Genomic DNA, 26619 nt, shown 5'->3' on the forward strand with positions numbered 1-26619 from the left:
TAATTGAATAGGGCCATACAGCCACAGTCAGAGTCATCTGTCTGTTGTCAGTATTTCTGTACCAAAGATAGGTTCTTACGGGGTGGGGTTACTAGCCCTCCACCCAACCCTCCTCCTTTCTCACCTGGGCTTGGGACTGGCCTTGGCTAAACTGGCATGGGGAAAAAATACAACAGATTTTGATTTGTTTAAATTGGTTTAACATCAATTTAAACTTGAGTATAATAACAACAGAACAGACTGTACAGGTATATATGCATGTGCTATATACATGTACATGCACTGATATACATACACATATGTGAATATCTACATACATATGAGTTTGTACACCTGTAAATTACTTAAAAAACAGTGCACCAAATATGAAAACCATTACACATATCCACCATCATATTATAAAAACATTTCAGATTTTAGCTTTAACTTTGTGAGTAAGTATGTGAATGACAACAGTTAACAAATAGGTAGACTGAACTGTTAAATTAGTGGAAAATGACCAACGTGGAAAACCATCTTACACAAGCCTAACCTTTGATCATTTCAGTAGCTCTATAAAATGAAGCTTATGGCCAGACAGCAACACCCCAGTGAGCTGGTGCTCAGCACGTCTGTGTGCCACATGTGTGCATGGTTGTAAAACACTTCCAACTAAATTGCAGGAGAAGCTGCCCATATGTAGTTAAATTGTTACAATGCTGCTTTAACCAAGAGAGCAAACAAACAAAAATAACTTGGCATATTTGGACGGGCGCCAGAGCTGCAAACATCATTGCACAAACACAAACAAAATACTCCATGGCCTCAATAATGCACGACATCACACATCTGGAGCATGTGTGTCTGTCTCATATTTGTAAGAGAGAAGAAAACCAACAGCAGAGAGCTGCTGAGCAGCAGGAGCAGTAGGCACACAGGAAGTGAAATTTGCTCAATATACTGTAGCCTGCGGCAGTTTGAGGGATAATTGCTGACACTCCTAGCTTGCTAGATAGCCATTCCATACTGCAGTGGTCAGGGAAACCCTCTGTTACTGACAGCTGTCTGAAGCACGGCACACAGAAAGGACATGACACAAAGCATGTAAACATGGATTTACCCATGTCCTCCATACTGCCCGCACAGCTTATTATAGAAGGATTCTGGCAGCATAATAAACCAGGAATTGATGCCTGCTGTGGCAGAGTGCTTCTTTCCAGGCTGCCCTACTTTCTGCCTGTAGTTGTTGACTTGGTTTATTTGTACTGAATGGCCATTTATTGCTGTTTTTTCTTTACTTTTGCTGTTTATGAGGAAATGGAGTGGTTCTACAACTGAGAGCAGAGAACACTTAAGTCTACTGCTGTGCCTCTGTGAATATTTTCCATCACTGGTATCAGGGCTGTGAAGCTGGGACTCTGTAAACAAGGAAACATTTATCACATCCACAGAGAAGACCGTGATAATGAGTTTTAATTGACAGCAGAACAAACAGTTTAAGTTGCCTAATGTGTTTGCATGATGTAAAGCACTTAATAATGTGTTTACGTTTAATGCTGGTCACACAGTAACTGATCTGATATGTCTTTGCAGCACGTTGACGCAGTAAGAGAGAGAGAGAGAGAGAGGGCACAGGGGTGTGGGGGGGTAAGGAGATGAACAGAGCAGCAGATAATGACCTCAGCTTCCATCTGCTGGGCACCGCGGGGCGGAGACACCTTCAACCTGCCACCGGTCGGTCGCCACAGCAATCTGCCGCTCCCCATCATCCTGGTGACATCTGCTTTTGGGTGACTGAAAGATGAATGCAGCACCAGCCACATGGGCACAGAACAGACGTCACGCAGACCACTAGACACACACACTAACACTGCGGCACAGATGGCCACAGACACACTACTATGGAGATTACAATCTAGGCATTCTCCTCTGCCTCTAACCCCTCTGTAAAGTGGATGTAATATAATCACAGATTTGTAGCACTGTTAGCTGTGGCTATGTGTTGGGTCTCTTCCTAAAGAGCTGGCGTTGGTTATCACTGGCTGGAATTCCAGAAACCTTGCCATGGTGCAATTTATTCAGACTATCTAATAATCTAACAACATCATTTTACACTGCTAACACATTGCACAAGCTCTCACCTGCCTCAGGAACAAAGCTAAGGTCTATGCCTGTTTGAAATCGTAATACCAATTTGTTTGTTTTTAGAGCATGGGGAATATGAGTGGTTGTTTACTAGTACTGTGTATCTATGGTGATATTGTTTTGCTTGACTAGAGTCCCCAGCCACAGCTGTCACAGTTATTTAGTGCCTCTGCGGTAACCTTGGAAACACCCACCCTGCATACAAGTGTTTTCACAAAGTGAAATCCTGATAAATAGGTGAAGAGCTGGGAATATGGTGATTAGGCACAAGGCAGTTTGAAAAGGTAGCAAAACCACCTTATGTGTTGAGTTCACGTTGAGGAGAAGGACAGCTGGAGGGAGGACAGAAAGAGAGAGAGAGAGACAGAGAGACAGAGAGAGAGAGAGAGAGAGAGAGGAAATTAAGGGGTGGGGCGGCAGTGACAGGAACAGTGAAGCAGAGGAAGCAGAGGAAAAAGAGGGGAATTCAGGTCAGTCTTGTGGATTATGCATGCTGGGCTGGGCATTTTGAGCCACCTCTGGTTTGGAGAAGGAGAGAGAAACACTGGGTGAGACAGGGCAATTGAGTGATAGATGAATAAAAAGAGAGATGGAGAGCATAGGAGAGGAGCAGCAGAGTGAGAACATGATCAATTGTAATTGGCTTTCATAATTTCTCAGGGAGCAGGGCTGAAAGTTTGTCGCAATCATCTCATGAGACAGCCGGTTAGATTTAAAGGGAGTGCTGACAGGTTATGCCAGGTTTGAAATATTACACTGTGCTCACTTGGATGAATGTGATCCAAAAGAACAAGATTGCCATTTGAAATCAAGACAGTCAATCTTGGAACTGGCATTTGTCCTAAGACAGGCATTTTTCAACATTTTTCAAGTTTAAATAAAGGCAATAATAATATAATTTGCCAGGCCAAAGTTTAATGGGTTGATTTAAGTTCTACAAAATCCCAGGAAGCTTAGTTTATAAATTCAAATTCCAGGAATGAGTCCATGTTTCCTGTAACTCAGTTAAGCAGCACTGTTTAGAGTCCAGAATAGCCCTTTTATGGGTGTTGCAAGAACAGAATATCTCTCATGCTGGTGTGAGAGGTGTCAAGGTACAAAAGTGTGTCAAACCTCAGTGTTTACTGGATTGGAACTATTTGGGTCAACCTGTGTATACTGATTTTTGTGTTTGTCTGATGCAGCTTGAAGTGTGACAGTTCACCACACAAATATTTGAGTTGGTGCTTGTTAAATGGGCAAACACTACATGCCTATATATTTTTCAATGTACTTAATTGAGTTATGTAATCCACATATGAGAATTTCAACCACCTGGCATTTAGAAGGTCATCCTTTTCACACTGTACCCCCTCTTCTCTTTTCTATTAATTTCTATTAATCAAAGAAACCACTAGTGCCCTCAGGGCCATGAGATTAGTTGACTTGACTTCAGAGTGATGATGAAATATTGATTATGACCAGCAAAAAAAAGTAACTTCCATTAGAGTTTGTGTTATTGTGTGGTACTTTTACTTATGTAGAAGATCTGAATATTTCTTCCATCAATGAAAGTCACACAATGATACAAACAAACTACCCAATCAAGGCATGGGTATTCCAGCAGCTTCTGTGTTCTGCAAGATAAAATGACTGTTTTTGTCAACAGAGTCTGGCAGCAATATATAGTGAAGTGTCTGGTTAAACAAAAAGGATCTTACTCTTAAATAAAAAGGCATTCACACAACAATATATACAATGGCATTATGAACCTGTCACTGGCAAAAGCAAGCACTTTAGTAGATGTACCGTGATGTGGACAATTGCCCATAGGATTAAATTGGAGCAGCTGTTCATTCTTGCAGTGCACCAGATTTCAAAGATTTTTGTCCCTATTAATCATTAATACCCAAAACCATGGAAAATAATAAGGCCCCGAGTTATCCTTCAACATACAAACATGGGACTTTCCATGTATGTTATGTTATGGCCACCAGTTTTGTAATTGTAACTCCTGTTGAAAATCTGTCTTTGAGAATCCATAGCTGAAAGGTCTAAATACTTCATTATCTATGGGCCTCAGCCACTGTTGCTATGGAGAAGAAGCTGGTTAGAGGAGCAAATCATAGCAGTAGAACATGTACCAGAATTATAAGTTCAGCTGTGGGATGTTTCTTATTTGAAATGCACCTTGGGAATTGTAATTAACATAGCCCTCAAAGTTATAGAATTTCTAAACTCCAGGACAAGCTGACCAACACATAGCCCCGTGGTTTTGCTGTATATATCACTGTGTATATTGTAATGCTAACATTTCAGCAAAAGGTTGCCTTCCTACATGTCCACGACACATGGAGCAAAACTAGCTTTCATTTGAAGTCAATATTTACTCTCAAGTTCTGTTTCATCTTGATCAACTCTTGAGAAAAAGATCGACGGTAAAGTGCAACACACATCAGAGTGGTTGTGGACATGCACAACTTGTCACCCAGAGAGAAGTAAACAACCTACAGTAGCTGTGCTTTCAGAGAGCAGAGAGTGATTGTGATAAAATTGCTGCTTTCTGAAGACTTGAAAAGTGTCAGTTCTTGGACAGCAGCTATTCTGACAAATTGACAAGCCATGATGATGCATATTATGATGGCACTAGTGTGCAGGCTTTTCAACAATGCTTGTGTGTGTTTTGACATGCCTGAGATGCCACCAGTGTTTGTTACCCTTACATGTGTGGGGCCTAAAAGTAAACCATGATTTAAAAGTGGCTAAAACATCTACAGAGATGGGTTTCACATGACATGCCTATTTGAGTCAATGATAAAAACAATAAAAGGCAAATACTAATTAAGCTAATTTACCTACCTGCATGGCTTGTTTTTGTTCATAGCAACAAAAGAGTTTTACATCAACTGACTTGTGGAAGAATCACCAGCCTCCTTCTGGCTCTACAGACTCTGCAAATTTAACATCACACTCCGAAGATTCCACTTGCTACCCCCAGCCAAGTGTGGACATGCACACACACACACACACACACACACACATACACACACACACACACAAATACCAATTCATTTTAACACACACATACATGTAATCACAAAATCACATGATCCCCAATACACACATGGGCACATGCTCACACATACATCCATGCTGACGTTCATGTGCACAATTTTGAACACACACATACACAATCCCTGCTGCGCCTGTAAAGTCAGCATAGCTCTCAGAAATTCCACTAACACCTCCCACCCCATGTGGACACACACACACACACACACATACATGCATATAAACGCACACTCCTGTGAACCCACACAATTAATGTGAAATCACATCCATCTTCCACCCCTCTGCCCCTCCCCTGTTCTCCATTACAAATAGCTGAGGATTGCATTCTCTCCCTCTGGCCTTGCCTGATGTTGTTTTTACATGTCTTGTTGTGTGCAACACTCTCCCTTATGTAAGACAAAATTACCCAACATGAGTGTTATTCTCAGTGGGGGTGATTGCACTGGTGCATTCCAAACTCAATGAGAGATGGAGAGTGATTGAGAGAGAGGTGAGAGGGAGATAATCTTTCCTTAATGATTATTTTTATGGCAGCCATGCTTCACTAGATGGACTGCAATGAAGATAGAGAGCAAACAGGGGAGATCGAGGTATGCTGCAAAAGTCATGAGTCAGATTCAAACTCATGAACACCTGCTGAGCTACCACAACGCCTTAGAGTCAACAATCTTGAGTGGATTATTTCTTTGCAGATTTAACCCCTGCCTCTGCATGAGTGCTGAGGATTTCTTGATAAACATTGACCAGGAGATAAGGAGGCAGTGTGTGCAGTTAAGATTCTGTTTAGTCTGTACACAGTCACAGGAGAGTGGAACCTAATCCGGAATACAGTATACTGGATGGTAGAGAATAAAATATACTGACTAGGCACTGCAGATAGTGCATACTCCACATATTGGAGAACATGCAAGCTCAAGAAGTGCTGGGGATCTGCAACAGAGAAGAAAGAGAGGGACAGGAAAATATGTATTGCTCAAAAGCTTTTTGTCATTGATGTTTCATGCACTCTGCACTACAAGTGAGACATTCAGTCTTTTTTCCTGGGAAGACCCATACAAGTCTTTGAAGCACAGTCTCATGGTGGACCTTGATGAACCTTTGGTCCCTGTAGCAAGTCAGCGTTACATGGCCAAGCTTGTTACCAAACAGTTCACAATCTGCTAGGGCCAAACCGCGTTGGTTCTGGCTGGGTCATGTTCCTGCATTCTTCCATACATGTGATCCAAAGTGATAGGTCCTCCAATCAAGTTGTCCATTGTCCTTGCACTCCTTCATGCAGACTCTTCACAGACAAAGCAGGGTGCTGAGATACTGACAGAGACAGATCCTCTATTGATAAGGGATTAAAATAGAACACTTCATTGTATAATACTGTAGCTCCTTTGTGGGCATAATACACTGGCAAGCGCACATGAGGTATGGGATATGAATAGAGACAGCCATTTGACTGATGACAGGGTTCTACTCGCAAAATAAAGGTGGTTTGGAATTGGGGACACTGCATGATTATTGAATACTCTCAAACAGGATGAATGTGAAAGTAATATAGGAGTGCTGGTGCTAATATAAAAGTATACTGACATACCATTTAACCATATTTTTATGAACAATGGGTCAAATGACTGTATAATGTGAAAGATTATGTTTTGTAGTGATGAAATGGCGGAGAATTATCCCTATGTGCTGAAGATCTACAGAGCTTTGTAGAACCTTTCACCTCTTTTTCTTAGGTTTTCTGGCCTGTAACTTAACTATTTTGATCAGTCTCACAGCTCTCATCTATCTCATCTCCTGACATTTATGTTTTTGGTGAAAAAGCTCTGATAGATCTGCTGTACGCAATCTGTCCTGTGCCAGACAGTATGTAATATAAATGTGTTCCTTCAATGAAAAGTCTTCCCAGTATGATGCACTGAAAAGTCTGAAATGTACTAAGGCCAATGAGAAAATGTTTTCCCCCTAAAGCAAAAAAGGGATGAATATTAACATAAATATGCATGTCTTAGGGCAACATTAGGGAGGAAAACACCTAAATGCACCAAATTTTATGGTCATGAACTATTTTGAACTTATTGGCATCCAAAGTATCAGCAGCTAGTCACACCTCTCCTGCCTGTAAAGGATGCTGCCACACTTAATTAGTGTAAGCAAGCAACAGTCTTCAGTGCATGAAGAGGTTGAAATAACTGAATAACTGAATTAGTGATAAAAGGACTGCTTGTTCACCCCAGCCTAGCATCTGACTTGAGAATGACATGTGGTCTTAAAATGCTACTGCACGTGGTCACAAGGCATCAGGGTGCATCTCCTCCCTATCTTTGGTATGATCTTTTATCAGACTGAGTACTCAGTGTCCAGAGTGTTGTGAATGTCACTTCAGTTATTTTGGGAAGCAGTGATACTAATTTAAGATGAAAAGGGAAAGTATCTCTCGTGTTTTGATTTGGAAAAAATAGTTACGCTACTGAATGGAGTCATCTAGTTTTATTATAAATGAAAGCCATTCAGCAGCACATTTATGTGACTGTGTGAGAAGCATCTTTACATAGTTGCCTGTTTTTATTTTAAACTTTCAATATGCTTTTTAAGTAACACAAAATGGAGCTGTGGTTTTATTATAAGAACAACAAAAGAATCTCTGTCTGTTTGGCCCAGCTTTAACATATCGATCCTGTCACCATTCCACCATCAAAAAACTCTTCACAGAACATATAATAGCAGTCCTGGTCAAAGGCCACAACCCTAAGTACCAGGGCTTGTTTGCACATTACACACATTATTTATAATGGAATACATGGCTTGATGAATGAGCTCCCATGATCTTCCTCTCAATCTCTCCATTGAGCAGGCATGTCCTCTTGAAGGGGGGCTCAGCGGAGAAAAAAGAGGAAAGCATGCGTTTTAAATTAATCAATCCTTCTCATTTCCCCCTCTCCTCCTAGGCAGACAGACCTCTCCTGGAGGGGGGTCTGCTGCAGTGGGGAGGGAAAAAAACAAAACACTGTCGTCTGTTTTCATGGAGGTGGCAGAGGCCCAGCCTCTAGCTGTGCTTTGGCTAGGAAAAAGAAGAGAGAGATAGTGAAAGGAAGAGTGAGGTGAGGGTGAGGAGGAGTTGGGGGTTATGAGAGTAGAGGAGAAAGGAAGGATAGAGCAGGGTAAAGGAAAAGGTGCAGGAGGAGAGAGGTTGAGGGAAGTGAAGAGAGCAGAGATAGGCAGTAGAGAGCAGGAGGCCACATGCAAGGAGTTGGGTTGGGATAATAGCTCAGGATCATGAGTTATGCTGGCCTCCATACGTGTACAAAGGCAGATCACAGATGACAGTTCAGTGGCATAACGGGCACTGATCCAGAGTCTCATCCCCCATGGGAAGTGGCTCTCTTTCACTCTATCAGAGTGTCTTTCTCTTACACAGAATCACTCAATTTCAGTTTTTCTCCATTTTACTCCCTCTCATCTCTTTATTGTCATTCTTGGTCCCATGTTATACAATAAACTCTGTCCCTCAATGCCTTTCTTTACTGGTGCTCATAATCAAATTAGATTTGCTCCATGTAACGGGAGGAAAGGCTAACTCTCAGTGCAGACACCAAACAGACAACGCCCTTCAACTGACATTTGTTTTCTCAATAATTTGGCTTAGGCAATAAGGAGAGAATGGTGGATGTCACACTCCCACACAGGCAAGCACACACACATGCACACACATAGCATAAACAGAGTATTAACTAGGTTTAAGACTATGACAACAAACTCAGAGTGTGGGTTTCCCCAGGGGTCTATGAGCTGAATTTCTCAGAGAGACTATTGTTCGCCTTAGGCTCCTGTTTACAACACCTGACCTTGTTGTCACATGGGTGTCACTGTAGCTGTCAGGGAATTTATATGTGGGTGTGTGATGTGTGCGTGTAATGTCAAAACTTTTACATTTTCAGTAATATCTCTAATATGATTTTGGTCAAAATGCTGGTTCAAAGAATATAATTTAAGCATAATGACAAATAAAAATAGAGTCCTTCAGTGGCAGGTGCCTCAAATGAATCTTTAACACAAGTGCTGAAATGATCTGTTGATTAACTTATTAGTTGATGTGAAGAAAACTAATAGGCAACAATCTGATAACCATTTGATTGTTAAAGTAATTTAATGCTTGATAGAGCATCAAGCATATTTGTTGCCTCTAGTCTCAGAAATGGGGGTATTGCTGCTTTTCTTTGTTCTCTATCATTTTAAATTGAAACAACTTTGTGTTATTGACTGTTGGATAAAAAAAAAAAAAACCTAGGAATTTAACTATAGCACTTTGGGTTCTGGGAATTTGTGATGGGCACTCTTTGTCATTTTCTGCCCTTACTTTTTAATGATTTGTCTGAGCAAGAGAAACACTTTGTATACCTGATTAAAACTGTACTGTATTAAAACTGCTCTGCTGCAGTACTACACTGATCATAATTATCCATGCTACCCACATGCCTAACCCTTTGCCACCACAGCCACTGTTTATCCAGCCCACCAGGCACATGAGCAACATAATGACACTAATTGCACAAGAGCTCACTTTTCCTCTGAATGGTTGTGTACTGCATTGTGCCTTAAGAGCCATCTGTGTTCCCGTCTTGAATCGATCTATCTTTCACATTCCAAAACTAGAAGAGGACAAGGAAAGGCACCACTCCCATTCATAAATAATGTGTATGGGGAATGTGGGCTACTGTTTCTTTGTGTGTCTGTTTGAGCTGGGAGTTGGACCTCTCCAGCCCACTGGAGATCTGGGAGAGAGGAGTAGCTCATGACATCTGACCCTAGTACTATCAAAGCTCACAGGGTGGAGGTGAAGAAAACACTGCAAACACGAACTGATATGTTACTGTGGTAGAATGTTTATATCCTCCTTTTAACTTGTGGACAGCTTACGTTTGATTTACATTTTTGTTGCAAACCAATTTGATCTGTTCTTACACTGTCACATTATATGCAATAGATGGTATTATTTAATACAGAGCTGTGCATAGCACACAGGTGTTTAGTTAATATATAATAATTAGATAAAAGACAAAGTTAAGAAGCAAAATTTGTATGTATTATGTATTATTTTATTATCATGTTATTTTAAGTCAAATTAGCTCTACTAAACAGCAGCCAACAGCCTTTTTCTTCTGATTTGTGCTGCTGATAATCTGTATCATAGTAAATTATGATGGATTATGGAAAAAGAAAATAAGTCTTTTCAATTTTTGAATTTTAAAGGGAAAACAGATCAGATAAGAGAAGTCATGACATAGTTTGCGCTGTATCAATCATTTTCATCATTGATTAATCTGCCGATTATTTTCTTAACTGTATGACATATCCATCATCTCCAGTGTCTTATCAAAATAAAGGTGAACCCCCCCCCCCCCCCCCCCAAAAAAAAAAAAAAAGATAATAAAAAGATGTCAAAAGACAAGTTCTGGTTTTCAGGGTTATGAGCTGTAACTCTTTTCTTAGAAAAAGGGGCTGAGTAAATGCATTTCTGGTAAAAACACTCCAGCTCACAGACATTTAGTGATTTCTCATCTAAATCTTAGAAAGAAACTAAATAAGTATATTTCCCAAAATGTTAAAATATCCCTTTAAAAGTCCATAAACCTGCTCCTGTATTTTAATTTCACAGTCATTGATATGACTTTCAGTGTCACAAGCCCACAGTGCTATAGATTATATGATGTTATGCCCATGTTAATAGTAGCTAAGTCAATCAATTTTGTATGAGCTCCATTATGATTTAGGCAGATAAATCAGGTCAGGTCCATTTCCCCCATCTGAAAGACTTACAGTCGGGAGTTATTTTGAGTAAAGTTTCATTCAGTATTCAGATATCTCCAGACTCATTGGTCTCTCTTGCTCTATGTGGAAAACATTTACAGACAATCATTAACAAACAGCGATGAGCTGTCACAGCTGACTTTGGCCACAATGAGACATATGACCAAAACACATTGCAAAACATGGCATTGCACATAGCACCATCCTGTCATTTTTATCAAAAACATTCAGTATGGCAGGTGACTAACACTGTGCACTGTCATCCACTGTGTTTTCCAAAAAGGTGATTTCAAAGAAGTGGAATTACCTTTGAAATTTTCCTCTCTGTTATTTCAAGATTGCAGAGAGATGAGTGAAGCACAGTACCTCTTCAAGCTGGAGGTTAATGTGTGTCTGTGCTCACTTGTCAGATGTAATTGAAGGGAACAGCTTATGAAAATGAGGTGGCAGGGATGAGGTCTTTAATTAGATCAAGATCATGGACAGAAATGAATTAGAATTACCACTCTCATTACCCATAGCAAAAGTAGAGCAGCACGACAGTGAATACATGACGGAAAACTTTAATATCTCACAGACGCAGTTACTGTATAAATAGGGCTTTTTAGGGACTGCTGCTCTATTTTGTTGTGCCTCACTTGACCAGACCAGAATATATGAGGGTACCTATGTGTCATTAATCTCTATGATGCTATATCTGATGCCTGCTGCCATAAATTCACTGGGTTCATTATTTGTGAATAATCCTTTGCATGTTAAAGCTCAATTTAGCCTAGATATATGCCTAATAATGCTACATAGAACACATGTGCCATCTGGTGGTGAGATTGTTTGAGGAACAAATAGCAGGTGTTGGAATTAGATAAGAAAAATAATTATGATAGTTTGACTTTAATAGTAAAAAAAAAGAAAAAAAGTGCACATTTTTCGTGGCACTTCATAGCAAATAGTTCTAAGTGATGAGCAAATATGATGATAATTCATTACATGTCCATCAACTGCCATGGCGAAGACGTCAACTTGCTGCACAAGGTCAGGACAACATGTGTATTTAATAATATATGTAATAGAAGTGACTGTATTTCATCAGGCTAATCATTTTTTATTCATTTCCATCGTACTACAAAAGAAATTCACTCCCGTTGACCTTGAAATACTCCATTCACTCCAATCGTGTAGCGTTATACTGACGTCACTGAAATATTGGAAACTGTCTCCCAGACTTCAGCCTCGCAGGCAGACTCTCTCGGCAGCCTAACCCTGCCTTCCACCTGGTTAGTGGCGGAGGTAGACCAAGGTCTGCCTGTGAGCTTTAGAAGAGGGCATAAAATCATCCAATAAAACAGCGAAACGGAAGGAAACAAAGTGTACCAAGGAGAACTTGAGCAATCTGCCTCTCTTACACGTGTTTCTGCGGCTGATGAAACGTGGAGCCTGATGCCCAGCAAATCGAAGAAAATTCACAAGGTTACAGATAAAAAACATCACCTGTCAACACACGCTTGTGCGCCAGTTTCTCTGTAGCCGTTAGGTAGGTTTGTGCTTTATTTTTGTTGGATTAAAACCATCCACGTTTTGTGCTAGAAAGGCAGAAAGACAGCTAAAGATGCTGCAAGTAAGTTAGTCGCCTCGGGATTGCTTGCTAACTGCTGCTTGTAGCAGGCTGCGCATAATAACCTCAACTCAGTATCGGTTATTATTAGCTTTCCGAAATGAATAGTGACGAAAAACTGTTTGGCAGTTAGGGCAACAACGGGTAACGAGGACAAAGTTTCCAGCCATTCCGGTTAAACAGATTTGTTTTCTTATCCAGTGGGCGTTCATTCGCTGATAATTAACACTGACATCATAATATAAAGACTGTGGGACTGAAATAACCCAGAGAGCTCATAGAAGTATCTTTGATGTTTGCGCGCTTATTGTGTAACTGGTATTTCCCGCCACTCAGTCTCATATCATGTTGCTGAATGCTAAGTAAAAACTGCAGTGACTGTGAGATCTGAAGCTTTAAACACACTATCATGTGATTTACTTGTGATTGGATTCACTTGTTGAATGTCACTGTGCTTTATGTTTCTGGATAATATAAAGGCACTGTCCGCGATCCGGATGTAAACAAACGTGTAGCCCCACCTCCACGTTTGAAAACACTGAAATTTAACTTGTAACCTACCGCAAAATTGATTCTTTTTTTTAGAAAAAAAAATATTGTGCAGGTTCAGATACATTAGTGAAAGTAGTACACAAGAGTTAGAGCAGTAAAACACGCCATCACTATTAATTTTAATCCAGTGAGGAATGAAACATTGTATGAAATGTAAATATATAAAAGTGTTAATATGGTCATTATACCTGTAAATTCAACCAATTGTGACTTGTAGTATCAGTATCTTGTACATTGCATCAGCTGGTTGAGCAGGTTGACTTGGACTACATGCCTTGGACATGTGGTGCTAAGTGTTTTGCAAAGTTATTTACTGACATCTTTTTTTTGTGTTTAGTCTTCACACGCTGCTATGAAGTACATTCTTGTGACGGGTGGTGTGATATCTGGTATTGGTAAGGGCATCATTGCCAGCAGTGTGGGAACAATCCTCAAGTCCTGTGGCCTTCACGTCACAGCCATTAAAATCGACCCCTATATCAATATTGATGCTGGAACCTTTTCACCATATGAGCATGGTGAGTAATTGAATGTGTTTAACAAGGTTGCTCTCAGCTGAGTGGCATGGGGTCGGGATATTTCCATATGATAAATATTTGTTGCGTCAGTGAACATACCAATGAATTTCTCTCAGTTTTAATCTGCAGTTAATCACTAATCCTGTGATAAATGTCTGTAATGTCTGTGTCCTGCAGGTGAGGTATTTGTTCTCGATGATGGCGGGGAAGTGGATCTGGACTTGGGGAACTATGAGCGTTTCCTGGACATCCGTCTCACCAAAGACAACAACCTCACCACTGGAAAGATTTACCAGTCGGTAATCAACAAGGAGAGGAGAGGAGACTACCTGGGCAAGACTGTGCAAGGTATTTAGCTTATTGGTTATTCTTTGATGGTGAAAGGAGACCTTGGTTCAAAGCAGGTCATTAGTGAAGCTGCCTTATTTGTTTATCTGTCATCAGTCTTAAAATACAAGTGGATAGTCAACTATATCATAACATATTAAAGTTGTTCCAATTGTCATATTGTCCTATTGTTTGAATTTAAATTCTGTGCTCCCATTTTTTGAAAGATTGTGTCAACACATGCAACATAGCAACACACTTGTGTGTAATTGTATTTTTACAACTATAATTAGGACAGAGAATGTCCAATGTGCAGTGCTAATTTTTAGATGACTTTTTGATTGTATTAATTTGTTTTCTCAGTGGTACCCCACATCACAGATGCCATCCAGGAATGGGTAATGAGGCAGGCCAGGATTTCAGTGGATGACGATGGTGTAGAGCCTCAAGTTTGTGTTATAGAGGTAATTTGTTGGTCGAGATTAATTTTGTTTTACTGTGAAAGGATGCTGAACAGTCTTTGAGCAATCAGAAGTGTCATTTCAGCAACTCCCATGGGCCAGTCTTAAACGATTTCTGACCAGGGCATTTCTTCTAGTCCGTTAAAGAGAAATGGAGGTGGTTTTCAATCAGAAATGAAATCAAGCATGTTGCCTCAAGCAATAGAAAATATTGGCACCATTTGGCAAACTTTCAGAGAAACTGCTGAACCTGCACAAATGGGTGTGTCAGTAAAGCAGAAAAACAAACATTATTTGAGAAACTGAAAAACAAAGGATTTTAAGAATACGTTTGTTGAGGAGAGTCTGTGTATGCCCAGCTCTATTTCCAGCCATGGGAAAGAAAGACTCCAGTACGTTTGTTTTTACTAAGTCAAAAAACTAAACATAATCGTGATAGTGACCTAAATCAAGTGTTTGTCTGACAGCATGTGCTGTCAGAAGCATTTCATATCAGTAAATTTAAAGCTGAAAATGGTCAAATCCTCATAAACCAAGTGAAATTACTACCCTGCCTCCAGCAGTTCTTTTCATGCGGCATGCATCAAAAGCAGCTCTGACAGTATTATGGGCTCGGTGCAGCTGATGACATTCTGTGCTTTCCAAGATTTTATCAGAGTATGTAAGGTGCTGAGAGCCAGTCTGTGTGTTCATGCATGCATTTCTGTGGTCTAAGCTGGTGTTTTGTGTTAACAGCTGGGAGGCACAGTCGGGGACATTGAGAGCATGCCCTTCATCGAGGCCTTCAGACAGTTCCAGTTTAAAGTGAAGAGGGAAAATTTCTGCAACATCCATGTCAGCTTGATACCACAAGTATGGAGCACAGATGAACACACACACACACCATGTATTCATCACCAAATAACACAGAGAGCAGGATATTTGCAGGATGACTGTATCAGCAATATTAGTTTTGTTTTATATGCAAAATTAGTGAGTGTTTTGCTCTTATTTTTTAATTAAAGGGCAGGAGCTACAACAGTACAAACAGCACCAATAACTTTTAAATGTGTACTAATATTATGTGGTGAATTTGCATAATGTGTCCTCAGCCCAGTACCACAGGAGAGCAAAAAACCAAACCAACCCAGAACAGTGTCCGAGAGCTCAGAGGGCTGGGCTTGTCTCCAGATTTGGTGAGTCAGATTTAAAATTAGTTCCTAAACTTTGCCTCCAGATGGAAATGGAGATAAACAAGTCATGCCATCTTATGTGCAAATAAATCAATAATTCTCAGGTATGCATTCATCTCATGGTGTAAACAACCAATTAAAAATCTTTTAGACCTTGGTCCTGCTGTATAGCATGATAAAAAATAAACTTCTACATTTTTGACAGATTATGTGCCGCTGTTCAACGCCCCTAGAAACAGCTGTCAAGGAGAAGATCTCCATGTTTTGTCATGTGGAGCCCACACAGGTGAAGTACTGTGATTTTCTTTCTACAGTAAACAATCTCATTTTAAACTCTGTGTAGAGCATGCTGCCAGCATTTTTGTTATGAACTAGTGCAGTTCATGTTGTCTCCACCTACATATGCAGCTGTTGTATTGTGAAATGTTTTTGATAACAAAAGAAATATGCAGAACATACACTGTAATAAGGACATAAGTAAGTAAGGATAACCAATACTACATGTTTTGCTAGTCTTAATTAGGATTGTGTGTTGTTTGATTGAATTGTTATCCGATGATGTGTGAATGTGTTGGGCACTAACTTGTGACTTGGTTGGCCTTCTGGAATGTAAGAGCAATGCGATTGGATGTTTTTTTTTTTTTTTTGGTATCAGGTCGCTTATTTATCAGGGACAATTATACATCACAGTGTAAAAGGACTAGTCAGGTGAAAAAGCAATGTTACAAAACAAAAAAAACAGTGAACCGACCTTGAACAGGCATCTCTTGACTGAAATACAGCGGTTTAATTTAGTGTTTGCAGCCTCCTGTAGCCAACTTTTTTATTTTGTAAACCCACAGTATAAAAATGTTGACCGTGCTCAGCCCACCTGTCAGTTAAAACTGAAATAACGTGATCTGTCACACTTTCCAGGTGATCTGTGTCCATGATGTGTCATCAGTCTACAGAGTGCCCCTGCTGCTGGAGAACCAGGGTGTTGTGAGCTACTTCTGTCAGCGGCTGAACTTGCCTGTCGAGATGAGGCCCAGAAAGATGCTCACAAAGTGGAAGGAGATGGCTGATAGGTGAGGACGTTTGTCTTCGTCACTGACTTTTTTTTCTTCCTCTGGTTTTGTGTCTTGCTCAAGTAAAGTGAGGATGTGGACACAAATTATTTACTTTTTCAGTTAAGGAACAGTCAGTTTAACCACAGACATAGTTTGTCACCTCTAGGTATTGTGTTACAAACCAAAGAGTGCTGAACTCTGAAAGACAAATCTTCTTCAGTCACTACAGCACACTGGGTTTGGAGGTTTTTCTGGAATTTTTCTTTGAGGAGTTGTGAGGTTATACTTAAATGATGCACCAGGTCAGTTTTGTGAATCGTCTTCCTCTCTACTCAGATCTGACCGTCTCCTGGAACATGTCTCCATAGCCCTGGTGGGGAAGTACACAAAGCTATCCGACTCCTACACCTCAGTTATTAAGGCCCTTGAGCACTCAGCCCTCGCCATTAATCACAAACTAGAGGTCAAGGTATGGACACGTTTCATGCTTTTATGTTTTGTATATTGATTTCTGGATTTAGCATCGCTGCTTTGTAGTTTATGTGTTGACTGTTGTTACAAAACTGGAATAAAGCTTTACATGTGCCTGTATTTATACAGATTTGTAGTCTGTTGGCCATGATATTGACTGATCTCCTTCCAAACGCTGTGTTTGATGTTATTACAGTACATAGACTCTGCAGACCTGGAGAGTACCACTCTGCAAGATGAGCCAGTGAAATATCATGAGGCCTGGCAAAAACTCTGCAGTTCTCAGTGAGTAGACAAACCTGGCAGAACAGTAGCCAGTTGACTTGGATGATGTTGAAAATGTACAACTTTCAATATGAAGTTTTATACTCTGGTGATACAGTATTATTCATTCCACATGATGGCAGCAGAGTGCTGTCAGGCCAAGTGGTTTACGCAGCTTTGTGAAACGGTCAGTCAGGACTTCTGTGCTTTGTAGAAATGCACAATGTTTTATTATTATTTGATGTTGCAAAAATGAAAAAAAGAATTAGTTAAATTTGTAAGTTCCGATGCTATTTTTAAGCTGGGCAGTAACATGGGGCTTTCAGTAGCCAGAGCTGGTTAACGTCTACAGTAAGGAAAGAAAGGGTTTTACAGGTTTTCTTTTGGATAATGATTTTTTGGATGTGTTATTTTTAGAAGTTTGTGAAGAAAGGCAGTGTATCCTATTCTAATCAAATTTTAAGCAATCATTTCTTACCGCATAGCATCTCAAAAAGCTCTGCAAATAAAAAAAAAGGAAAGGAAAAAGGAAAATTATATTGTGTGATTAAGGTGAGGAGAGTGGCATCTCTCATGTACATGTCATATCTCCCATCACTACCTAAAATAAACAGACATATCAATGTAAATTCTCCCACTCAGATTTTCTCTCTCTCTCTCTCTCTCTCTCTCTCTCTCTCTCTCTCTCTCTCTCTCTCTCTCTCTCTCTCTCTCTCTGTACAGGGGTTTATACTTTGTTATGTAGTGTTTTCTCAGTAAATACCTGGATTACCTTTATAAGATGATTTGAGGTTGTCATTCTTCTCTTCCTCCCCACAGTGGTGTGCTGGTACCAGGAGGTTTTGGTGTGAGAGGGACTGAAGGCAAGATGCAGGCTATTAGCTGGGCGAGGAAACAGAATAAGCCATTCCTGGGTAAGAAATATGAATCCTGTCCTTTCCTTCAGTACATCATATTGTAAGATTTCATGCTGTAAATAATCCAGATGAGGACTAGATGTAAAATACATTGTTCCCTCCCATATGTCGAATGATGCTTAAGATACAGCTTCATACTAGCATTGCTATGCCAGTGGATAAAACAATCAAATTAAAAGTATTTACTGTTTGGACTATCATATTTTATTGTTTTATAAGACTGAATCACAGTGGATGCAGTTAAGTTTTGATAGGCAGCAGAAAAGTAAAAACAAGCCTCTTAGACTAATATTAAATGCAAGTACAAAATTTTTATTTAGAAGTTGCATAATAAGTTCAATGCCCATCACCTGTAAGGCAGCAACAGTAGAGATATTTCAAGCCCTGGACGATTTGTTAGGACAAAATGAATTCAGCACAACACAGAGAAACCTTGAAGGAAAATGTGCTATAGAAAAAAATATTGTGTTCAGGTGTATGAAGTTATTACAGAGACTAGAATTTGTTCTATAGGTGACTGAAAAATACAGACCAGACGGACATGAATACTTGTGCAATCAGTTGCATTGTGTTTATTTTTGGATGTAATTTAGATCCAATTGGTCTTTTTCTGTTTGCTCAAAAAAGTCCTTAATTGCATCCATTTGCAACTTATGAATAATGAAACATTAAGTCCAAAGAGAGGTGAAAAATTTTATAGACACTGTATAATAATATGCAAAGACAGTAATGTTAGCCATGTAAGTGGTTTGCACAGTGGGGATCTAGTTCAGTCTCTATTTATTTATGAGTCCTTACAATTGCTCTCATTATGCAAGAATCCCGCTGGTCTTGTTTTGTGCAGGGGTATGTTTGGGCATGCAGCTGGCAGTGTGCGAGTTCGCCCGCAATGTTCTTGGATGGGAAGGTGAGTAATTGCGCAGTTCGGCTGGGCATGCTGCTAAGAAATATTTAATTCCTATGGTTTCTAATTTTATGATGAAAGAGCCTTAGTCCTGCAGGGAAGCTGATTTGAGCTTAGATCGTTTTCACTTATCTTTTTCAGATGCAAACTCCACAGAATTTAATCCCGAATCCAAACACCCTGTGGTAGGTTATCTCTTTTCTTCGCAATGCTCATATCACATCATATCAGCAGAGTCTTCAGCAGAATGGTTTCAACATCCTGTTTGATCTTGGCAGGTGATTGACATGCCAGAGCACAACCCAGGGCAGATGGGTGGGACTATGAGGTTGGGAAAGAGGCGGACAATTTTCAAATCTAACACCAGTGTACTGAGTATGTATCCTGAAATAACTGGTAGGCTTTGTTCACTTTTTAGACTTTGTGTGTTTCTGATGACTGATACTTCATTTTTGCAGGAAAACTGTATGGAGATTTGGAATATGTTGAGGAGAGGCACAGACACAGATTTGAGGTAGAGATGAAAATAAGATTTTGAAGCTTTTTTGTCTGGGAATGCAAAACTTGAAAAATATTTTATGAATACAAATTACATTTTTACAAGAGAACAAATGCATACATATTTATTCAGCTAGTGCACATTGCAGGGACTTGAGGCTCCCTTTTAATCTTCCTGTTCTTTGGGTCCAGATCTAGTCTTGAAGCATTATGATAAAATAAACTGCTTATTTTTCAAAAACATGTCCAGACTTATCTCTTGTCATTTCAGGTGAACCCTGAGCTTAAGCACCACTTTGAAAAGAAGGGTCTTCAGTTTGTTGGTCAAGATGAGGAAGGAGAGAGAATGGAGGTCATTGAATTGGAGGGTGAGTGGAAGGGGACATTGAAAACAAACATCCACATGCTGTTCATCATAAATAAACATGTGCTGCCTCAAGTTGGCCATTTTTATTGTCCTATTTATAAAGTAGTTGAGATAAAAAAGTCTACTCACCCACCTTTTGTTTTTTGTTTCAGGCCATGGTTACTTTGTTGGAGTGCAGTACCACCCAGAGTTCACCTCCAGACCCATTAAACCTTCTCCTCCATACTTTGGTCTCCTGCTGGCCGCTGCAGGAAAACTCCAGAGCTACCTGGCCAAGGGCTGTCGCCTCTCTCCACGGTAAGCTCTGACACAGTGTTGTCATGCAAACATTAGTTAAATTTGAATACTCCAGCAGTTTATAAGTGTTTAGCTCCATCGTACGCTCTCGAGATGAACCTGTTAAACTGTCATTTTCCACAATTCTGCAGTCAGCTAAGTGTTGTTTCAGTGCTGTATATCTGTATATATTTTGTTTTGTGTTGTTCGATGTTATGCTTGTTTTCTTACTTATTGTATTACAGTTGGAAAATGCTGTCAGCCGTTTCATGCCTAATTTATTTAAGTTCCTCAAATTTAGTTTATTAGTGAATATGAATTGCAATATACAGGACTGTATTCAGTGTCATAGTCTCCACTTATATATTATTATGCAGTGTCATTTAATCAAAAGACCCATGGGTATCACAGATGTAATAGTCATTTTGTGTGTTTGTCTTGTGTTGCAGGGACACATACAGCGACCGCAGTGGCAGCAGCTCTCCTGAAGTTGAGATCTCAGAGCTGAGGTTCCCCTCTTTGTAGTTGTGTTGTTAGTGTCACTTACGCAGATAAATGCAGAGCCCCAAAAAATTCTGGTCTGCCCTTAACTGATGTTGCAAAACCAAAATATGTGTTAAACTGGTTTCACACTCTGACTTGTACAACATGTTAATAATTTTTACTCTAAATATATTATGCCCTCAGCGATTGTGTATAGGGTTGTCTTACCAGTATCTCTGTTGGTGCTTTAGAGTTGCTGCAATAAGCAGATGACAGAATAAAATGTAAAATGTATAAAATCTGTAGAGAACAGGAGAAAAAAGAGTACAAAATCAGTGGGGAAGATGGCACCCTTATCAGTATATTTGGGCAAACATATCAAGAAGTGTATTTTCCAGTTAGGTATAGAAAGCATAGCAACTTTGACGCTCCGCTAAGGTGGGAATTAGGGTCCCTGCAATCAGGTTTTTCAATCAATCCAGTCCAGTGTATGAAAATACTGACAAACACTGACTTTGTACAGTAATTTTGCTTGTGTATTGTGACAAGCATATCATTGATACATTTCCTTCTTAAAAGTGTTCGTTATTGTCTGTCTCACAATTTTTTGTTTTAATGTATTTTTTCCTTTCCAACAACACTCACTCAGGGTTACTACATCAAAGTACTACATGTCATTCTGGTGGGGTGTGCATGAATTTTTCTGTTGTTATGAGGTACACTGTTTTAAATATTAGTCAATATCACCAGGGTTTTATTTTCTGCATGAAAATTGTTATAGGAAAACTTGTGCTGTTGTAAGTTTTTATTCCTTAACACAAACTCACCAGCTCAGGTGGCGTGGCTATTTTTCGTTTAAGACCTTTTAGCAAACACAACTTTGAACTCCATTGGCTTTTACTGTGATATCTGACCCATAGCTTCCTAAAATGAAATATACTGATACAGTCATCTGACAATCCAGCCAACTTTAAGTGACTGTTGAGTCAACAGTGTGAATTGGAAATGCAAGCTTGGCATATGAAAACTGATGTCATAAAACTTAAGCTAAGACCTAAATTTGATCCCAAAGCATCAGTGGTAGCCAGCTGTAAATGATAAGCATCAAGCTTCCAAGTTACATTTTTTTGCTTCAAGTCCTGTAAAATTGACATTGATTGTTAAATTATTCCTGCCAGTGCATCCATTTATTTGTTGGTGACCCAAATGTGTGGAAAACATAACATATTTTTTATATTTATTAAGTCTAGCGTGTGCGTGATGCAATATGTGCATTTATTCTGAATAAATACAATTTTATTTCTCATGACAATCTGGCCTTTATTCTAGTTGAGCTGTGAAGCTCATCATAGTGAGTTCTGCTCTGTGACAGCAACACTAAAAAGTCATGCATAGTTGTCCCCACACCCTCCATTAAAAACCTCTGTTTTCACTGATTACACTGTTTTCTGCATCCGTTCTCTGGTATTAGAAGCACTTAAGACCACAGGTGCCTGTCTTGTTTATTTTCTGTGTATACACGACCATAAGTCTCAAGCCCCTCAAATAAGGGGGTTTATTACAGTCATAGCAGCTGCAATGATCATTACAGCACACGGTGTGGCCATGAATGACCATATTGACCAGACAGGTAATTTGTCAGATTCCATTCTGCCTGATGATACTTAAGTAAAACCTGAATCAAACTTAAACAGTATCAGAAAATGTTCACTTAAAATCAGCTTGTGATTTTTTTTGTTTTGAATTTTCATAATTTGCTATTGCTGAATTTTGATTTTGAGAGGCTTTAATGTTTATATTTGGACCACAGTGCCTGTAGTAACTGTTATCACCTATGTTTCATATTAAAGTAGCCATGATGTCATCCCTAAGTATAGGTCAGCAGACATGTAGTTATCAGTAGAATATTTAATGTAAATATAGCATTACACTGCTAACAAATCTACTGTAGAAAAATGATTTGCATATCCTGAGACTTTCCTAGTGTATCCCAGGGGATGTAAAGCTGTATTGTTATCAACTTCCTTTTTTTAGGTGGCAATGCTCACTGTGTGTATAAGGCCATAAAATGATAAAAACCGCTGCAAACTGGATAAACAGTTGCCCACACTCAGCCTCACATTCTGATGTTAAAGGTGACATGTAGTTATGAATTGGTAACAGTAGGAAAGGGAAAATGTTCTGGTATGAAATACAGCTATTACTTCCCTGTTATCCCCACCGCCCTCCTCCCACATCTGGAACCTCCCTTTCCACAACAACCCTCCCCATGTCCTTGTGCTCCTGACCCCTCCTTTTGTCAAGTAACAACAGGCAAACTTTAGAAGTCCACGCCCAGCATGCTCATGCACATGCTTTACAGTAACAGTGAAGCTCGGCAGCTCAGGCAAAACCCACAGCAATACTGGAATCTGCTTTGTGGGAAAGGATTTTTCTGCATACCTGCTCTTGTAGGAGATTTGTAGATCCACTATAGGAATGAGACCGAGAGTTGTGCTGCAGCTATAATATGCACAGGGGTGTGGGAAGACTGTGGACACAGATTGCTCTACTGATTGTGCGATTAACAAGGAGTGGCTGCAGTGGTTGTTCCTCAATATTTGGAGCGTCAAACATCGGGCCAGAGCTGTTGGGAGGCTGGTGTGGGACTGCTAGTCTTTTGCAGGTTTCATCTCTTTTTTCCAACCCTTGTGGTCCCATCTAGGCTGTTCCACTCCTAACCTTACTTATAACCTCATTACAAATTCCTGTACTTTTTCTCAAAACTTCTACACCTTTTTATCCCCCTTCCCCTCAAGGTGTTTCCCCTGTCTTCATCGCTCTTTTCCCACCACCACCAGCAATGGACCTGACGTTGTGGCAGTACCAGTTCAGGATCATCATGCTGGGGGACTCCACGGTGGGCAAGTCCTCCCTGCTGAAACGCTACACTGAGGACCTGTTCCTGGAATCCATCAACCAGACGGTGGGTGTAGACTTCTATGTTCACTTCTTGGAGGTGGAGCAGGGGGTACGCGTTAAGCTGCAGTTCTGGGACACAGCTGGACAAGAGAGGTTCAGGTGAGGATAAACTCATCTTGTGACAGATAGGGGGTAAGGTATCTGTCTCTGTTCTGTGTCTTTTTGAATACAACAGTAAAATATATCATGAGAACAGACAACTGAAAAGTATTAAAGATACTTCTGGTGTGCATGCAAATATATTATCCAAATAAACTACCACATCTCATCCCGTTCACATCAGATCTGTTCATCTGTGTTTGCTTTCACCTATGACTTTATCCACCCTGTCACCCTCACAAGACCAGTAAGCAGTGTTTACATAGATAGAGTATGTGTAATGCTTTAAGTGGAAAAGGCACATCTTTGAAACTGCATTATTCTCCTTGCTCAGCATATATAATGAAAGAACGAGGAGTAACTTGTTTAATTCTGTTTCTAAATTCATTATTACGGTTCTCCAGTTGAATGGAGCGTAGCAAATTGCAAACTGTGCCTGTTTGTGTTTACCTCCTCTTTGCATGGTATCTGTACCCTGCTAATCCCACATGAGTCAGCTAAAAGCTCAGGCAAATCTGTTTTGTTTTCATGAAGAAGTATTCTAATAGAGAAGTAAGTTTTCACTAGCTGGCAGCTGGGAGGATCCTTTACTAAGCCTTTCCTTTGGTTTAACTATGCAGTGACTCACAGGGGAACTATGCTGCCTGACAGTTTCACAATTGGGATGAAAAACACAGAGGTTATCAATTTCTTACAAAGAGACACAGAATCTCTGTCAATGTACTTATCTAAAAGAGCTCAACTAAAACAGAGCAGACAATCAGGTGATTATTTGCTAACTAGACCAGGAAATGAGTTGGTAGCAAAGTCTGAACTCTGCGCTGCCCAGTGTGGGTTTTGGGTTTTTTCACGTGTTGAAATTCAAATGGGCTCCCTCTCTCTTCCGTTTTTTCCCCCTTTTTCTCTGTTTTTTCCCTCAGGTCAGTGACTCGTTCTTATTATCGCAACTCAGTCGGAGGCCTGCTGGTGTTTGACCTGACCAACCGAGCCTCCTTTGACCATATTAAGGAGTGGCATGACGAGGTGTGTGAGCGAGTGCAGCCTCATAAGGTTCTGTTCGTCCTGGTGGGCCAAAAAAGTGACCGAGATGCTTTCGAAGAGAGGGTGGTGAGTCGAGAGGAGGCTGAGAAACTGGCTGCACAGCTAGGGCTGCCATATGTGGAGGCCTCTGCCAAGACAGGCCAGAACGTGAGGGAGTCCTTCGAACTCCTCACTCGACGGGTCTATCAGGGTCTTTTGAGTGGAGAGGTAGAACTGCAAGAGGGCTGGGATGGAGTTAAGTGTGCTGCGCCACAGGCGCTGCAGTTACAGAGAGCCAGCCTGGCTCAGCCCAGCTCAGCCCCCAAGAACAAGAAGTGCTGTGGTTAAAATGTGGACTGGCGATGTTCACCCATTCTTGGATTTGTAGGGACATTTTAAAGTGTGACTATCAACATACTGATTTGAAATGCATTTTTTGCACCATTGTCATGAAGATAATCTTTAAAACTCGGCAAGAGACTGATTCGTTGAAACATTTTGTGACTTACTGTGTACAATATGTTCATTCACATTCCTAAATAAGTGATACGTGATTTAACTTTTTGAGTCATTTTTAGTCACGCTAGTGGCATGGCTCTCTGGATGGCAATGTGGTTGGTCAGTTAGTCCATCACACTGGTCCAGAAATATCTATAGAACTTAGAAATATGGATGAATTTCCATAAAATTTTGCTCAGACATTCATGGTCCCTAGAGGATTATTTCCTACTGACTTTGGTGAACCTGACTTCTTGTCTGCACCACTGTGAGGTTGACATATGTGATTTAGAGGGAAATCTTGACTACTACTGTATAGATGACTGTGAAATTTGCAACAGATGTTCAAGATTCCTAGAGAATAACATTCATGATGCTGCTCTCTTTTGTGAGATGCTAGGTATATCGCTGTTTAGACTACTGTAACATGAGGTCATTTCTTACCTTAGCTGAGTAACTGAAGGGGTCAAATGATAATTCCCAAACAGTGGAGTTAATTTTCCTTATTCAATCTAATAGAACCCATTTCAGGACATATATCTGTGATTGTCTGTGTTGCTGGTTTGTCCATGGCTGGCAACAGTTGGGTCCCCTGGTTGAGATTATATGCATCACGATAGGCTCTCACATAGTATAGGAACTACTCCTTTGGGCCTGGGTAACTGTCTGGAAAAGTCTTTGTTTTATCACCAATAATTGCTCAGCTTCCTACGAGTGATTGTTTTCAGGTGCTGCTGTTTAAATTAATTGCATGAAAACCCTAGGGTGCCTTTGGATATTGTTCTTTTGAAATGTTGTGAGAGGTTTCCATTGCAATTACTGTTCATCTGGATGATGAACAACCTCCTGGGTGTCTGCAACAAAAATGTAGGCAATTTATTTTGCTAAAAGACACTCAGATTCACTGATCAGTTGTTCACTGTTTTGTCTGCACATTGATTTCTGTCCTTGGTTCACTGCAAATATACAGTAAGTAAAATTATTATATGTCAAGATGTTAAATGTTTTGCTTCCATTTGACCCTTCAAAACTTTTATATACTTAATGTACTGTACATTAATATGGTATTTCTACAACTACTGGGAGGTTCTAAGATAAATGTGGAGAGTCACTTTTAAATGAAAAGTAATGTTACCTTGCTTTAGCTTAGTTATTTTAAAGCTTTCCCTTCAAACTTAAACATGGCCCTTTCC

The 26619-nt window shown here is 40.0% G+C and overlaps 2 protein-coding genes across 10 annotated transcripts in view; both read left to right on the forward strand.

Annotated features, from left to right (window-relative positions):
* Positions 1 to 26428, forward strand: part of LOC108898509 (Scm polycomb group protein homolog 1) — a 132044-nt gene extending 105616 nt beyond the window's left edge. For 6 of the 8 annotated variants that reach the window (XM_051076006.1, XM_051076007.1, XM_051076005.1 and 3 more), the window contains 2 exons: positions 23647 to 23908; positions 24829 to 26428. In XM_051076006.1, coding sequence (XP_050931963.1) covers positions 23647 to 23908; positions 24829 to 25276 — 710 coding nt within the window. In that variant the 3' untranslated portion in view covers positions 25277 to 26428. Of the gene's footprint in view, positions 1 to 23074; positions 23514 to 23646; positions 23909 to 24828 lie in introns of those variants that run through there. The other 2 variants (XM_051076009.1, XM_018698315.2) reach the window with 2 other exon arrangements.
* On the forward strand, positions 12280 to 22285 carry ctps1b (CTP synthase 1b). 2 transcript variants are annotated; one of them, XM_018698344.2, is made up of 18 exons: positions 12280 to 12444; positions 13479 to 13659; positions 13837 to 14007; positions 14350 to 14450; positions 15183 to 15299; positions 15539 to 15622; positions 15825 to 15905; positions 16535 to 16686; positions 17005 to 17137; positions 17336 to 17424; positions 18223 to 18317; positions 19165 to 19227; positions 19366 to 19409; positions 19503 to 19599; positions 19683 to 19738; positions 19994 to 20090; positions 20242 to 20386; positions 20815 to 22285. In XM_018698344.2, exons 1-18 carry the CDS (start codon positions 12415 to 12417, stop codon positions 20888 to 20890), a joined length of 1812 nt encoding a protein of 603 aa, XP_018553860.1. In that variant the 5' UTR covers positions 12280 to 12414; the 3' UTR covers positions 20891 to 22285. The 2 variants fall into 2 exon arrangements, with proteins under 2 accessions (XP_018553860.1, XP_018553868.1); XM_018698352.2 differs by having other exon boundaries at positions 12306 to 12508.
* Positions 26429 to 26619: the final 191 nt, after the last annotated feature.

This window comes from Lates calcarifer, linkage group LG15 (assembly GCF_001640805.2).
Source record: "Lates calcarifer isolate ASB-BC8 linkage group LG15, TLL_Latcal_v3, whole genome shotgun sequence".
NCBI classification, from domain to species: Eukaryota; Metazoa; Chordata; class Actinopteri; family Centropomidae; genus Lates; species Lates calcarifer.